At 43.8% G+C, this 15,703-nt stretch overlaps 1 protein-coding gene across 13 annotated transcripts in view; it reads right to left on the bottom strand.

Annotated features, from left to right (window-relative positions):
- Positions 1-15,703, bottom strand: part of STN1 (STN1 subunit of CST complex) — a 44,176-nt gene that overhangs the window by 23,575 nt on the left and 4,898 nt on the right. For 9 of the 13 annotated variants that reach the window (XM_045068631.1, XM_045068641.1, XM_045068632.1 and 6 more), the window contains exons 3-5: positions 11,793-11,888; positions 5,564-5,632; positions 199-366 (exon numbers count right to left, since the gene is read on the bottom strand). In XM_045068631.1, coding sequence (XP_044924566.1) covers positions 199-366; positions 5,564-5,632; positions 11,793-11,888 — 333 coding nt within the window. Of the gene's footprint in view, positions 1-198; positions 367-2,643; positions 2,723-5,563; positions 5,633-11,792; positions 11,889-15,703 lie in introns of those variants that run through there. The other 4 variants (XM_045068643.1, XM_045068634.1, XM_045068635.1 and 1 more) reach the window with 4 other exon arrangements.

Raw genomic sequence — 15,703 nt, 5'->3', positions numbered from 1 at the left:
ACTGCTCTTCAAAATAAAGTTAAGAAATGCTGCTTTTCTAAAGAAAGCCTGTTAGGAAATAAAATTTCCTCCAGTAGAGAGTTACTTTTTAAAAAAAAAAATCTGAACTTTTCCACCATTTGACTTTTAGCAAACCCAGAGTTTACTGGACACACACCCAGAATATCAACCAGTTTGGCAGAGGTAACTTGTGCTTACAGTAAGTAGTGACACGAATCTCTCGCTCTTCTCTGTATGTGTGGACATAACCTCTGATCTGGACAATGTCCCCAATTTCGATCTTTGTCTTCTGCTCAATGGTGTCTTGCAGCTTCTTAAGCTGTGAGGTTAAGTTCAGCGCCCCTAGCGTTGCCGTAGCTGTAGTTGCTAGGACCAGAAGAGACAGAAGTATAACACGATCACTGCGCCACAGGTGTGAGACAGTGTTGGGTCATTCTCCTTCTGATAAGCTGCTCTACTGTAAGAAACCTGCACACCCTTCTGAAATCCTCTGCTGAACACAAGGCCCAAGCTGTAACTATTCGAAAGGAGGATAATGGGAACGGAATCTAGGAGGCCTGATAATCCAAGTAAGGCAGTTCTGGCAGGGCTCCAACATGCTCTCCCCTGCTCCTGCATTGCCAGTGACCTCAAAGGGCTCTATGTGGTCCTGAGCTGAATTCTGTAGGATTCAGCTGGGTTTGGTAGGAATAGCTCTCAGCAACCCTTTCAAGTGTCTTTGCATGAAGACCAATCTGGCATAGGAAAAGAGGGGGCCCAGGTCTCCATATGCAGTCCTGTTTATGGGGAAGGTGAATGTGCCTCAGGCTGATTTCCCACTTTGGTACCCAACACCCTAATCTCTTGCCTCTCATCTTTGTTGGGTCACTGCGGTGATCTCTCTCACACACACATTCTCACACCCCTTAAAACCGTAAGTTTAAGCAACTTCATGGTGAAAATAACCCAATGCACATTCAATTCTAAGTCATTTCTAATTACTTAAGTTTAATTTCTAATTGTATTAAATAGTAAGCACAGCCATGAGTACTTGGGTACTATAGGCACTGCTCTAAGGACTTTATAGTGGATTAGCACACCTAAACCTCACCGCTACACCCATTCATTCTTGGCCTCATTCTATAGAGGACACTGAGTCACAGAGAAGTCAAGCAACTTGCACAAAGTAAAACAGCTAGCCAGCCACAAAGCTGCAGTTTGAATCCAGGCGGTTCCTGACTCCAGTCCCTTCCTGCTTATTATTCTTTATTCTCTGCTGCCTGCCCCGTGAGCATTCTCGTGTTTTCCCGATACAGCTGGGGTGTGTAAACAATTCGACATTCTGATTTTCTGCCTGGGCCAAGTTCAGATACACACGTGTATCTACAGAATCTATACAACTCAAGCACTTTAAAAAATCATAGAGCACTGGCATGTTAACAAGCCACAGTTCGATGAGCTAGTCATGTTAAATGTCCCATTCTCCCCTCTTTCTGTAATATTTTTGAAATTTTATTTATTTATTTGACAGAGAGAGAGTGGTCGGGGGGTGGGGAAGCAGGCTCCTACTGAGCAGAGAGCCCGATGTGGGGCTCAATCCCAGGACCCTGAGATTGTGACCTGAGCTGAAGGCAGAGACTTAACCCACTGAGCCACCCAGGCACCCCTGTAATTTTTTATTCTGGCTTTAATCACCGGCACCAGATGGGACTTAGAGGTCAGCACTTGGATAATGGAGTTAGACAGACCGGGTTGAAATCTCCACTCACCTCCTACTAGCTCTGAGACCGCGGGCAGGCTGTTAACCTCACTGCACCAGGGTTGCCTCAACTACGAGTTGTGGGTAACAACACAGTCCACCTTGCACACAGAACTGTTGCATATGATCTAAGTTAACCCTTACATCATGGGTTTGGCACAATGTCAGAGCCACAGGAAATGGTCTATAAATGTCAGCTATTTGTAAAAAAACAAGTAACGAAGTCCTCTAGACAAAATTGCGTGTTTTTCTTGCGTGTAATTCTTGTTGGGAATTACCAGACAGAGAAGTTAAAAACAGGTTCACAGTTCATTACATATTGTCAGAAGGTTTGCCAGAAAGAAACATTCCAACCGTTCTCTTTTTACAAGGTGTGGCCAGCGATGCACACACACTTGTAGCTCCTACACTGGCTTGGATGTTTAGTACCTTAAAAAATATATAATGATTCCATGATGTTTTATTTTTGCTTTTAAACTGCCAGACAGGCTCTATGTTTTTATATAAGATGATTCGTTCTCTGTATTTCTTTACGTGTAAGAAATCATCTTACTCATTCTATGTATCCTTCGCGTATTTTGAATACTTCATGTTAACTTCTGAAAAATTTTTAGGGAAGCTTTCTCAGTTCTGCTCATTACATCCACTCCCCCCCCCCATTCCACTGCTTTTCTATGCTTTTTTATTTCATTTTACTACATAAAAGTTTGAAAAAAATGTTTAGTCTATCCTATGGTCACTGATGATAGTTTTTGGTGCTTTAACAGCTAAGGACTTATCAGAGTTTAACATGTATACCCCATATTTGCTGTGATAAATACACAACTCCATCTTCTTTGGGTTATGTCATGCAAGCTGGAAGATACAGATCACGGTCACCTCTTTTAAAAAATATTTTTATCTACCTGAGCCAACAACATTTGTTAAATGCTCCTGTATTTCCCGCTCTTGATTCATTGCTGGTCTGTCATACACTTAGTGTTCCTATAATGAATGAACAAATGTTCTATTAGCCTATTGATCGCACTGTCTTTCTAATCTAACACAACTTAGATGACTGTGGCTTTGTAAAGTGCAAAGGCACTACTTTTCTTGTACCGCATCTACCTTATCCGGGGAAAGAGCAACCAGGGAGTATGGGGCACTCTGTATCCAGTAACCAACACCTAGGAATCTAGACACTATCGGCACTAACGGTACTCAGCTTACCGGCTTTCTTCAAAAAACACCCAAGTGCTACTTTATAAAACGTTATACCATCTGTGTTCCTGTCCCGTCCAGCCACCTTGTACTTGGGCTGAACTGAAAACACGTCATAATAAATGCTTCCTACAGCACTGCTGAAATGACTGGACAGGCAGCCAGTCTGAGAACGAGGCCCAGCTTTCACTTAAAGGGTGAGCCAAACTCTTGAAAGGACGGCTTGAGCTCTGTAATTTGGTGAACCTAATGAGATGGCTGGAGCCTGACCGACTGCATTTTAAGTAGACTATTCCATGCTGGGAGATAGCGCCCCCCCACCCCCAAAGTTCTAGTATCAAGGGCCAAGCTTTCTTAATTTGTCTCACAAGCCAGTCCATTTTAATTTATAGGAATGGCCTATTCTCATACACCTTAACGGACTAGAACAAGATTTTGACTCAGACTAAATTTTGTTTAAAAAAAATTGTCTTCATTGGCTACATTCCAGGGGAAAGCTTTTAAATTGAGGGCAATTAGATGAAAAGGAGAGAATGGGCTAGTCAGGAATAATTTTAAAATATCACTTTGTATGTAACATGATGAGAATCCTTTTTGGGCTTTCTCCTTGCGCTCTTACTCTTTTTATTCTCAAAGGAATTTCCAATTAAGTCTGCCCACCGTGACGGTTCATCTATTCATCTACTTACAAATCTTTTAAAAATCTCACTCTCAGTAGCCATTTTATCTAAAAAATGACTAAATATAAGTTATACAGTATTCCTAAGGTCATTCTTTAAAAAAAAAAAAAAAAGAGTCTATTTTGGAAATTAGAACAATGTCTAAAATAGGAATCAGCAACCTACAGCCCCTGGGCCAAATCCACCCACAACCTGTTTTGGTAAATAAAGTTTTACTGTATGTACTGTGTGTGGCCGCTTCTTTATCCCCATGGCAACGCTGGGTAATCAAGGTGCAGACCAGAGAGCCCACAAAGCAGAAAACATTGTCTATCTGACCCTGTAGAGAACAAGTCTGCTGCTCCATGGCCTGAAACAAGCACATATATTCAAACAACATGCTCTGATTGAAGGTTTTGACAACACTAAAACTGTAAGTCTGCAAATTGATTTTAATATCCTAGACACAGCTATATGAAAATTCAAGAATCTGACTGTCTTATAGGTTTATTTCTTAGCTCTGAAACAGCCGTATAAAACCTTTGTCTTAATTTTTTTTTTTTTAAAGATTTTTATTTATTTAACACACAGAGAGAGATCACAAGTAGGCAGAGAGGCAGGTAGAGAGAGAGGGGGAAGCAGGCTCCAAGCTGAACAGAGAGCCCAATTCGGGGCACCCTGAGACCATGACCTGAGCTGAAGAAGGCAGAGGCTTAACCCTCTGAGCCACCTGGGCACACCCCTTAATTTTTTTTTTTTTTTAATACCTACAAAGCGTCCTAAGCAAAGCAGTGCCAATGATTAAGATGTTCCCAAATAAGGAATGGAACACTGAAGTCATAGGAAACTGGTGGCCAAGTTCTAAATGTAAATACGTCCAAAAATTAAGTGAAGAGCCATTGCACTGGTCCGGACAGTCAAAGTAAGAAGCTGAGATCCTGGCAGGTAATGGCAAAGAGGAAAGACACCGTGTATCACCCAAGGAGATGGATACAGATGTTAGATGGTATAGCAGGCAGTATTTCATGAATGACCCCAGTGTGTATGGCACTGCCACGTGTGTACTGATCATCAGTATTGTCCAATATTTTTTTTTTAATTATGAACTTAACTGAAAAAACTCCCTAGGGCCTATTAAAATATACTCAAGGAATTCCAAATGCTGTTTCAGTTATAGTTAGTGGGTTCAATATACAATTTTAAAGTTTCTTTCCAGAGCATCTGGGTGGCTTAGTTGGTTAAGTGACTGCCTTTGGCTCAGGTCATGATCCCAAGTTCCTGGGATGGACCCTCCATCAGGCTCCTTGCTCAGCAGGGAGTCTGCTTCTCCCTCTGCCTCTCTACCCCTGTTCCCTGCTCGTGCTCTTTCTCATTCTCTCGCTCTCTCTCTCTTTCTCAAATAAACAAAATCTTTAAAAACAATAAATAAAGTTTCTTTTTAGTTCATGTTACTCAATAGTTAACTTCAAAGGAATCCTATTTACCTTCTCATCAATCTTAGAATTTCTGGTATCCCTGAGATTTCAGAAAATCTGGATCATGGCAGCACAGACGTTAGTGGCCATCATGCAAAAGGAAAAATCTCCAAAACCTTTGGTTAAGGGTTACATGTGGAACAAAGGGATTCTGAGCCGACTGGCAACTAGGCTAAAACACCTCGACTTCCGTGATAACGACCACAGTAAAAGGAAATGCTCCACCTCCCCGCGACCTGGTCCCACACTGGCAGGCAGGCTCAGAACGAAGTGAGCACCAAAGAGGAGATAGCAGAAAGAAATACGACTTGCTCTTCTGTGACATCAGTCAGCCGAGGGCCCAGAGCTCCAGGTTTAGTGCTTCGGGCTGATCCACAGAATTCACCAGTGGCCAAATATGTAAACTTAGCCCTACAGTTGTTCTGATGAGCCCCCTTGAGTAAACACCATTGGTTAGCTGGAAAGTAGAGGAGGATGTCCAATGAAAGTACCTGATGAAGCCTCGTGATTGTTCAACTTTTTCCAGCAGATACAATTGATAACTCCAGTGCTGTCGTCCACTGCAAGAGAAGTGCAAAAGGGCAGAAGAGAGATCCGGGCATCGCGAGTGAATGAGCGGGTCGTCATCGCATTCAGCCATACCCCAAAATGCATCTTTCAATAGCCTGGCTGGGCTAACCCCTCGTGAAACTCTCCTTCCATTCCCAGAAGTAATGTCTGCAGGTACACCGACAGGAAATGCCCGTCTGCAAGGCTCGCTGTGATACGTGAGCCTAAGGCAGTCAACATTTCACTCAGTCCGCCTTGGGGGTACCGGTGATTCCTGTCCTCACCGTCCTCAGGAGCTTAAGTACAGACATCTCCATGAATGCTAACATGCAAACTGGGCCTTGGCCTCCCACCCTGAAGCAAGAGTGCGCCGATACAGCCCATGGTGAAAAGACTCGGAGGGCAACCATCTCTCACCATCCACCCTTTCACGAGCTCCACAGCCTCCCAAGACAAAGCATCCCACTTCTCTTTATGAATGAGCTTCTGCCCAGTCCTTAATACTGCAGGGGACAAAAGGAAAGCCAAGTATATTGCAGAAGACCAAAGTTTTGTTTTCATACTGGAACATATTTATACATTAATCACATAAATAATTTTGGCTTATTTTATCCCTAGTGCAACACACACATACAGAATTCCCATTGTACATGGATTTATAACTGCAGAGGAACTGGAGTTGTTTGGTATGAGAGGTGTTTTCTCTAATTTCTGAAAACCTCAAAAAAAAGAGACCAGTGGTTTTTTTAAAAAATCATCAGTGAGACTGTTGTAAATGCACATGTAATACAGAATATAAGGCAAATTTTTTTATTACTGGTTTAAATCTGCACTGGAAGCAGAAGCCAAGAAAAATATTTCTTATAGGAAAATAAATTCTAAATAGATTTTTATTAAATGAAAAACAGGTAAGCTTAAAAATAGATAGGAAGAAAATATGGGTAAATATGTTTGGACCTTGGGCTTACAGTTGGTTGGAAGAGACTTCTTTAACCAGACTTGAAGATTAGAACTCATTTTTAAAAGTCTGATATAGAAGGCCAACTAAAAAGTAATACCTTACAGCAATTTTCCAAATGACAGGGCGAGGGTCTTAATACATAAAGAGCTCACACAGGGGCGCCTGGGTGGATCAATCCGTTGAGCATCTGCCTCTTGATTTTGTCTCAGGTCATGATCTCAGGGTTGTGAGATCAAGCCCCATGTCTGCACTCAGCACAGAGTCTGCTTGAGATTCTCTCTCTCCCTCTGCTCCCCCTTTCAAACAAATAAATAGATAGATAGATAGATAGATAGCTCGCTCATACAAATGAATAAGAAAAGATCAGAACCAGGTCCCTGGGTGGTTCAGTGGGTTAAGCCTCTGCCTTCACTCAGGTCATGATCTCAGGGTCCTGGGATCAAGCCCCACATTGGGCTCTCTGCTCAGCAGGGAGCCTGCTTCCCCCTCTCTCTCTATGCCTGTCTCTCTGCCTATCTATGATCTCTGTCTGTCAAATAAATAAATAAAATATTAAAAAAAAAAAAAGAAAAAGAAAAGATCAGAACCACTAGACTAAAAATGGCAAGGAGAAAGAATACATAATTTACGGAAAATATAAAAACAGCCAAATACATATGTGTCAGTACACTAAACTCATTAGTTACCAGGAAAAGAACAAACTTAAATAATTTCTCAACCATTAGAATGACAAACATTAAAAATACTGATATCCTCATATGCTGTTAATGGGAATATAAATTCATATCAAATTTCTAAAGAGCAAGTTTGGAAACGTGTTGATTTTTTAAATGTATATACTCTTTGACTTAGTGATTACTTCCAGAAATTTATCCTGAAGAGAAAAACAGAATACACACACAGATTTACACATCTTGTATAAGGCTGTTTGTTGCAACATTGTTTATAATATTGTTAGTTGGAGATAACCTAAATGCTTATAAATATGGAATTTGTTAAATAAATTACAGTGGCATACCATATAAAAAGTTATAATGAAGATTTATGTTCACTGCTATTAAAAGATATCATGATTCATTTTAAAAAAGAAATCTTATATATAATCTAATTTATGTAAAACATTAAGTAGTGTATTTTGACAGAAATGACTTTAAGACAGTGAAACGATAATAGCAGGGTTTTTCTGGAACATTGGAACGGAACTCCACACCGAATGTACATCCTGATTATAAGCCTCATTTCGGAGATTTTAAGAGAAGAAAATATGCATAATAGTACAAGGAAATAGGACACATCTCTATTTCCCCAATATTAGGAACAAGTAAAAAACATGAAGAGGAACGTTCACCCAAACAGTGACATTGTTTTTATCTTATTTATAGGGTTTCCCATGACTTTTATGTACTTCAGTAAAAATTTCTCTAGTTTTAAATTTTATTTTATGATAGGAGTGTCATTTTAAAATAAATCAATGAGGACATTCTGAGTTCAAAAACGACTGTATGATACCTCTAGGCACACCACTTCTCTGGCCAGTGTAAAATCTTGGTTTATCATGTAAAGTTAAAACATGAGCACATGAACGTTTGTTCTAGAAAATGTGAAAACATTAACAATAGAGTCTCCCAGGATTCTAGGTATGAGCTTGAGTTGCTGCCAAGTGCTCTGCCAGGCACGGCTACCAAACCCTTGGACTTTCTGGCCTGCAACGTCTCCCAACAGGTGCTGGGAGCCGGCAGCCTGAGGTCTGGCTGTTGGAATGCCCCGGAAAGGGAGCATCCTTGCAGAGCTGCACAACATCCTCCCCGGTTGGGCAGCACCACCGGGGCCACTGGCCTTTTGTTTCAGCAATGGAATGAGTCAGTGGGAACAGGAAACACCCCCCAGGACAGAACTATAGTGAGTCAGGTGGAGCAAGACCCAGGACAGCGAGGAGTGGCTGCCTGGCCGGTGGCCCAAGAGCCAAGCTGGCCCTGAGGACAGCAGGGAGGGTGCAGCTCGCCCCTGAACAGGCCTCACAAGAACTAAACTTCTTTCTGTTCTCAATTACCCCAACCTTCAGGTGCTTTTTGTTTTCCCACTGCCCACAGATGTGTCTCGTTGCTTCTAGCCTCCACCCTGAAAAGAACATTTATTGGGGAACAGTCATACCTATCTCCTTAATATTTCTAGAATGGGAAAGGGGTTAAGTGAAGCCCCTTTAGGTCACAGGTACAGTAACTGGCCTGGTTTTAGGGCCAGGATGAAGATCCTTGAATAGCCTCTTTCATGTGACCTCAAAAACAATCAAAGACCAGAGGGGCTCTGTCCAGGTCTCTCCCCACCCGACAAACAGCCGCACCTCCCGGTGCAGTGCCCCAGCATCCCTGAGACACAATGGGGAAGGTCAGAGTAAACGGATTTGGCCGTATCAGGTGCTGGTCACCAGGGGCGCTTTTAACTCTGGCGAAGTAGACATTGTCTCCATCAATGACCCCTTGGTGGACCTCAACAACATGGTCTACGCTCTACAGCGTGATTCCACCACTGTAAGATCAACGGCACAGTCGAGGCTGAGAATGGGAAACTTGTCATCAATGGAAAGCCCATCTCCACCTTCCAAAGTGAGATCCTGCCAACATCAAACGGGGTGAGGTGGTGCCGAGTCCATAGGGGAGTCCACTGGGGCCTTCACCACCATGGAGAAGGCTGGGGCTCAGCTGGAGTGTGGGGTCAAGAGGTTCATCATCTCAGTTTCTGCTGATGCCACCATGTTTGGATGGGTGTGACCCATGAGAAGTGTGACAACTCCTTCAAGATTGTTAGCAATGCCTCCTGCACTATCCATGACAACTCCGGCATTGTGGAGGGACTCATGACCACAGTCCATACCATCACTGCCACCTGGAAGACCAGAGACAGCCCCTCTGGGAAGCTGAGGTGTGATAGCTGAAGGGCTGCCCAGGACATCATCCCTCCTTCTACTGGTGCTGCCAAGGCTGTAGACAAGGCTATCTCTGAGCTGAACAGAAAGCCCAATGGTACAGCCTTCCGTGTCCCCACCCTCAATGTGTCAGTTGTGGATCTGACCTGCCGCCTGGAGCAAGCTGCCAAATACAAAGACATCAAGAAGGTGGTGAAGCAAGCATCAGAAGGTCCCTTCAAAGGCATCCTGGGGTACACTGGGGACCAAGCTGTATCCTGCAACTTTCACAGTGATACCCACTCTCCCACCTTCAATGATGAGGCTGGCATTGCCCTCATGACACTTTGTCAAGCTTATTTCCTGGTATAACAATCAATTTGGTTACAGCAACCAGGGGGAGAGCCTTAAAGTTCACATGGCCTCCAAGGAATAAGGGACCCCTGGACCACCAGCCCTGGTGAGAGCAAGAGGAAGAGAAAGGCCCTCAGCTGCTGGGGAGTCCTTGCCTCAACTCATCCCCCAATATACTGAGAATCTCCTGACCTCTAGAGAGTAGAGGTCCATCAGAACCCTGAGAAGGGGTGGGTTTGGGAACCCCTACTTTGTCATGTACCATCAACGAAATATACTGTCTCCAGCAAAAAAAACCACACACACAAAAACCAAAAAACAAAAAACAGACAAAGTTGATTTCTGGTGAGGTGATGGGACAGAGAAAAATCAAATTGAGTTATATGGAGACTATACATCACAATGGAATCAGTAAGCAGATTGGGCCTATAAACCTCCATCAGTGGAATCTTGAGCAAGTGACTGAGCCTTCTTTTCCTCATCAACAAAATGGAAAGAACATCTCTCCTTTCTATTTCAAAACCTCAGGAGGAGAATGACACAAAAGTACACATGTAAAAGTGCTCTGTAACCTGAAATTGTTACTTCATCAGTGGGATTTGGAGAGGAAGTACCTGATTATACTATAGAAAATGTACTTGCCCACAGCTGAGTATGTTATAGGAAACTGGCGAGTACTTCTTAAACTGTCTGGAGAAAAACAGAACCAATACCTCTGGTAAAATAGAGAAGAGATCCAGTATGGGAATGCCTGACAAGATGATCTATTTTGGAGTTTAAAAAATATAGATGCTGGGGAAGAGAAGAAGGCACGAGAAACCTCCCTCACATGTTATTTCATAAGCACGAGACAATCATCCTCAGGAAAATGAACACGTTGAGGAAATACAACAAGATGCATCCATACTCTACATTATCTAAGGCGCACAGACCGCCAGGGTGATGTTCTTCGTCCCCTAGTTCAACTGCCTTTTATGTTTCCACAAGTAGAGCAATGACACAAACCCAGGGCAACACAACAGAAAGCAACGCCGCTAATTAAAAGCAAAGGTTTAGAATCCAAAGTTCAGCTTCCCAGGAAATACCCAGCTTGGCCTCTTAACTGTGGAGACTCTAAGAGCTGCACAAGGCAACAGATTAAAATGCTTACATTAAACTCAATGAAAAAACTCAAGACCCACAACGCTAATTGCTGGTGTCTAAACTACAGAAATCCTTTATTTAGTTTGTATCATCATGAGGAGACAGAAATTTTCTGATAATAGATATTCAGCCCTGAGTACCAAAAGGCCTTTTAAAATTCCTGTTCTGAATATAAATCTTGTCAATTATTTTTCATACCTCCCTGTCTTCTTGGGAGAGTCTTCCTTAACATTAATCTCGTCTTTTTATTTTTATTTTATTTTTTTAAAGATTTTATTTATTTATTTGACAGAGATACAGTGAGAGAGGGAACAGAGGCAGGGGGAGTGGAGAGGGAGAAGCAGGCTTCCCACTGAGCAGAGCGCCCAATGTGAGGCTCAATCCCAGGGACCCTGGGATCATGACCTGAGCCGAAGGCAGATGCTTAACGGCTGAGCCACCCGGGCGCCCCTGGCCTTTTTATTTTTAAAGGTATCAATATAAACATCTGCTACCATCCATTGCTATTTACAGCTATGCCCTCCAGTATCAGGTGTCTGTCCCTGATCAACACGGTCATATTTTAATTCTTCTACCTCCTAACTCCCTATCAGCTGTCATTCGACAGTATTCATCAGCTGCATTCCTACATTTTGCCTCATTTTATTCTCAGTCCACGTCAGTGGCTCCAAGGGGCTCCTAAGAAAGGAGAAGTGTGTGGGCTCCATAAGCGTCCCCAGCCACTCGGAAAGGCTGCCGTTGCTTCAAAGGCAAGGATCAGCTAAGGGAGGTCCTTCCACATAAACTCCATGCCAGACACAATTGTTCTTACCTCCATAACTGTAGAAAGCATCTTTTTCTCTCCTTTCAATTACAGTTCCCAAGATCTCTACCTGCTTTATTGGGTGCCCCTTGTAAAAAAATACACCTGAAATTAAAAAAAAAAAAAAGAGAGAGAAAAGAAAAGAAATCAGTCCTTGACAAATGGCAAGCCCTAAGAAATTCAGATGTCTTTTTCTTAAGGGTCCAAAGTAGACAGTTTGGTTTTAAAGAAGCCTGTACTAATGCAGAAAAGAGAAAACCAACATTGCCCAACTAGATTTGGTTAACCTTCTTTCCGTTTGCGAAAATGAAATGTGCCTTCTTGTGGACCTCTCACAACAGGCCTGAAAACAGTCATTAGATTATGAGACCAAATCTATTTTGAGGGATTGCAAAAGAAAAGAGGAAATCACAGGAAAGACTTGATTTTTTTTTACTAGCACTTTTCTAGAAAGCCGGTCATCATTTCTATGAATTAACATTGATTTTTTTTTTTAAAGAGAAGATAAATTAGGTTACCAAATTTAAAAAAAAAAAAATGCTGTTCTTTGGAGCCAGCAGATTATAACTCAAAAACTTCCCTCTTAAAAAAAAAAAATTATTTGAGAGAGAGGAAGAGAACACATGTACACAAGTGAATGGGGTGGGGGAAGGGACAGAGGGAGAGAATCTTGGAGCAGACTCCCCGCTGAGTGCGAAGCCTGATGGGGACTTGATCCCAGGACCCCTGAGATCATAACTTGAGCCAAAACCAAAAGTCAAGTCAGACGCTAATCCAACGGAGCCACCCAGGTGCCCCCCAAACTTCTCTTTTTTAAAACTATTCTCCAAACTCAGAGGACAGATGCCAGCAGGCAGGTTCCCACCAGAGGAGAAAACTGAGAGGAGAAACCTTACATGCCTTTTTAGACCTAGGAAGGGACACAGACAGAGGGACTCCTGGCTGCAGGGACTCCCTATTCCAATCCTGGGTGCCAGTGCTATCCTGGCCCCTGCAGGCTTCCTGTCTGCAGCCCCCTGACATCCTGACCCTTTTGGTGTAAGCTACTTGCACGTGCGTCCGTTTCCTGCCACTCTTTAGCCCAGACTAAAATCTTCTCCAGCCTGTTTTTTCCCCCATGATGGCTGAATTCTTCACTTGCAGAAAGGGGCTATAACTGTCTAAATGGCAATTTCCTTTTTCGATGAAGATCTGATCTGTAAACAAAGATTCATCAGCACCGACTTTTGGCCAACTCCTCCCTCCCCATCAAGCCTGGTCAGAGCCTCTGTTCTCCACATCCATGGGGTTAGATGGTGGGACAGACCTGCGGCCTGAACCCTGATGCCCTTCAACACCCCCAGACTGGCCTCTGCTGATGGTATCCCATGTGGATAAAGGGGTTGGGGACAAGTCACTCATGAAGAGTCACAGAGGATGGATAAGAAGGCTCTGAGCCTCAGCCCACTGGAGATTCTAGGAGAGTCAGATGTGGTTGGAAGGGAAAAAAAAATGGTGGCAATTTACCCTAAAGAAGGGTCCTCTCCCAAGCAGGGCATCCTTCTAAAGAATATTTGGTTGGCTAGAGACCATGCACAGGGTAACTGTGTGGGCCATGAGCTGAAATGGCGGGGCCTTACAGGGGAAGGAGCCGGAGTCACTGTGTCATCCCGAAGGAGGATCACCCTCTTCCAGGAACACAGGTAGAATGGGGACAAACTGGCTCCACAGAAAATCCATGCAATTTTAAGAGCAGGACTGTTCCGATCGACTCCTCCTGTGTTCTTAGGATTGTTATCCAGGTCCCTTAGTTACTACGGTTCGTGAGACCCTTGGGGCCTTTGCCCCCACCTGCCTCCACTGACCAAACACAAAGGGAAATGGGCGACTTCAGAGGGAGAGTCCTGCAGGACCACTGCAGGCAAGCTCAGACTTCCCGGCGGCAGAAAGGAGGGTAAATCAGGAGACTATGGGCCTACCCTAGGGATGTGGACACGGAGTCCTCTACTGAAGTGTTCCCCAGCACCATGGCCTGACACGCTTGTGTCCAGAGAAGAGCTATGGCATGGCACTACTGGGTCTGCTATAGGGCCGGGGGGGAGGGGTTGAAGTGGCCTGAGCTCCATGCTGTTTTCTGGCTGCAGCCAGCCCTTTCTGCTTCCCGAAAAGCACTGGACAGGTAATAACACTGTCTACTGGTGCACTGAGCAGAGCAAAGTTAGAGAGAACCATTTTCTAGAACCTGACTGGTCTTCCCCTACCCCCATCTCAATGGCTGGTCTGTCCTGGTTGCCAGGCATCTGTTGGCATTAGAGACAGAACACTCTACAGGGTTCCATGTGGTCACTTGTGGCCCCCAGGACATTAGTAGTAGGAAGCAGAACTATGGAGGCCTCAGGACCCATTGGAGAGCCCACTGCCTATCCCTGAAATGTCTTCCCAACTGCAGGGTCCTCTTCTGGTGACGTCTGGAAATTCAAGATAGTCCCAGGACTCTCTGGGTTTCCCTGGGACACCCTGCCATGTGCTACTATGGTGGTTTTATAGTAAAGAGCCGACACACTTTAAGAAGGGAAACAGAGCTAGCCAAAAGGTGTTTTGCCTGGGTTGAAGTATATGAAAAGGTGATAAAAAGCCAGGACTAATGACACAAGCCAGTGAGGGTGCTCAAGTCACCTGCGATGGAGGCCAACCCTCCAAGGTTACCAACTGTGTCAGGCCACTAGATAAAAATCTGAACAGGTCTTCACCTGAAGACACAACAGACTCTCTCTCAAAGAAAGCACCAAAAAGGGCACTCCCTAAACTTTTATCTTCTACACTGACAGTGGTTCACCTTGAAGGGCAGACAGAGTCACTCAAAAATGCAAAAAATCCTTCCAAACTCAACCAATTGATATAGAAAACATCTCTAAAGCATCTCTGAATAAAGGAGAGCAAATTCAGGAGAAACTAATGCATGGGTTGAATCAAAACATTCAGAGGAAATCAAGCAAGGAGAAAACACACTGCTTGGGAATAGAGAAGGCACGTGTCCACCTGTAGAGAAACATGACTACACGTATCAGAAATGCAACCCACGAGAAGAAGCTGAAGGGACGGACAAGAAGTGCAGAGGACCACGTCCTTCTATCAAGAGAAGATTCTATTCTACGACAGAAGAGCTTAAAAATAGTTGGATGGAGACACCTGGGTGGCTGTCAGTTAAGCGGCTGCCTTTGGCTCAGATCATGATCCCAGTGTCCTGGGATCGAGTTCCACAGAGGGCTCCTTGCTGGGCAGGAAGCCTGCTTCTCCTTCTGCCTCTGCCTGCCACTCTGGCCTGCCTGTGCTCACTCTCTCTCTCTCTCTGACAAATAAATAAAAATAAAATCTTAAAAAAAATTTAAAAAAAAAGTTGGATGGTGGCTCTGTCGACTGAAAGAAAGCTCAGGAAGCAAACAACAGAAAACCACCCAAACAACAGATCCTGGCTGACGGGGGAGTTCAAGCCGAAGCCTTCCCCACATGGTCCTTCTGTTCCTGCTGCCTCTGTTCCACATGCAGTCCCCAGAGGCCCAAACATACTGGGGGATCTCCTGGACCATTAGGTCCCCAGGAAGGAATAGGGTCATGTGGGGAGGGTTGAGGGACCCGGGTCACACAGGGAGGACTAAGTCAGCTTTCATGGCAGCCTATCCCCAAACTGCCACCACCACAGCAAGACATTCGCCTGGCTTCTCTCTTTGAAAAGTACTTTTGATTGATCTCTTTTTAGTCTGTCATTATTTAATTGATGTCTAATAATATTCAAGTGCCCAAGATACTATTTTGCATATAATTCTTACAAAAGCACTATTCCCACTTCATCAGACCCTCTAAGATTGGATAATATAAGTAACATTTTTTTTTAAAGATTTTATTCATTTATTTGACAGAAATCACAAGTAGGCAGAGAGGCA

This window comes from Mustela putorius, unplaced genomic scaffold (genome assembly GCF_011764305.1).
Source record: "Mustela putorius furo isolate JIRA1106 unplaced genomic scaffold, ASM1176430v1.1 tig00003909_pilon_pilon_pilon, whole genome shotgun sequence".
Classification (NCBI taxonomy): domain Eukaryota; kingdom Metazoa; phylum Chordata; class Mammalia; order Carnivora; family Mustelidae; genus Mustela; species Mustela putorius.
The sequence above is the reverse complement of the archived record's forward strand: the minus strand, read 5'-3'. Positions and strand labels throughout refer to the sequence as shown.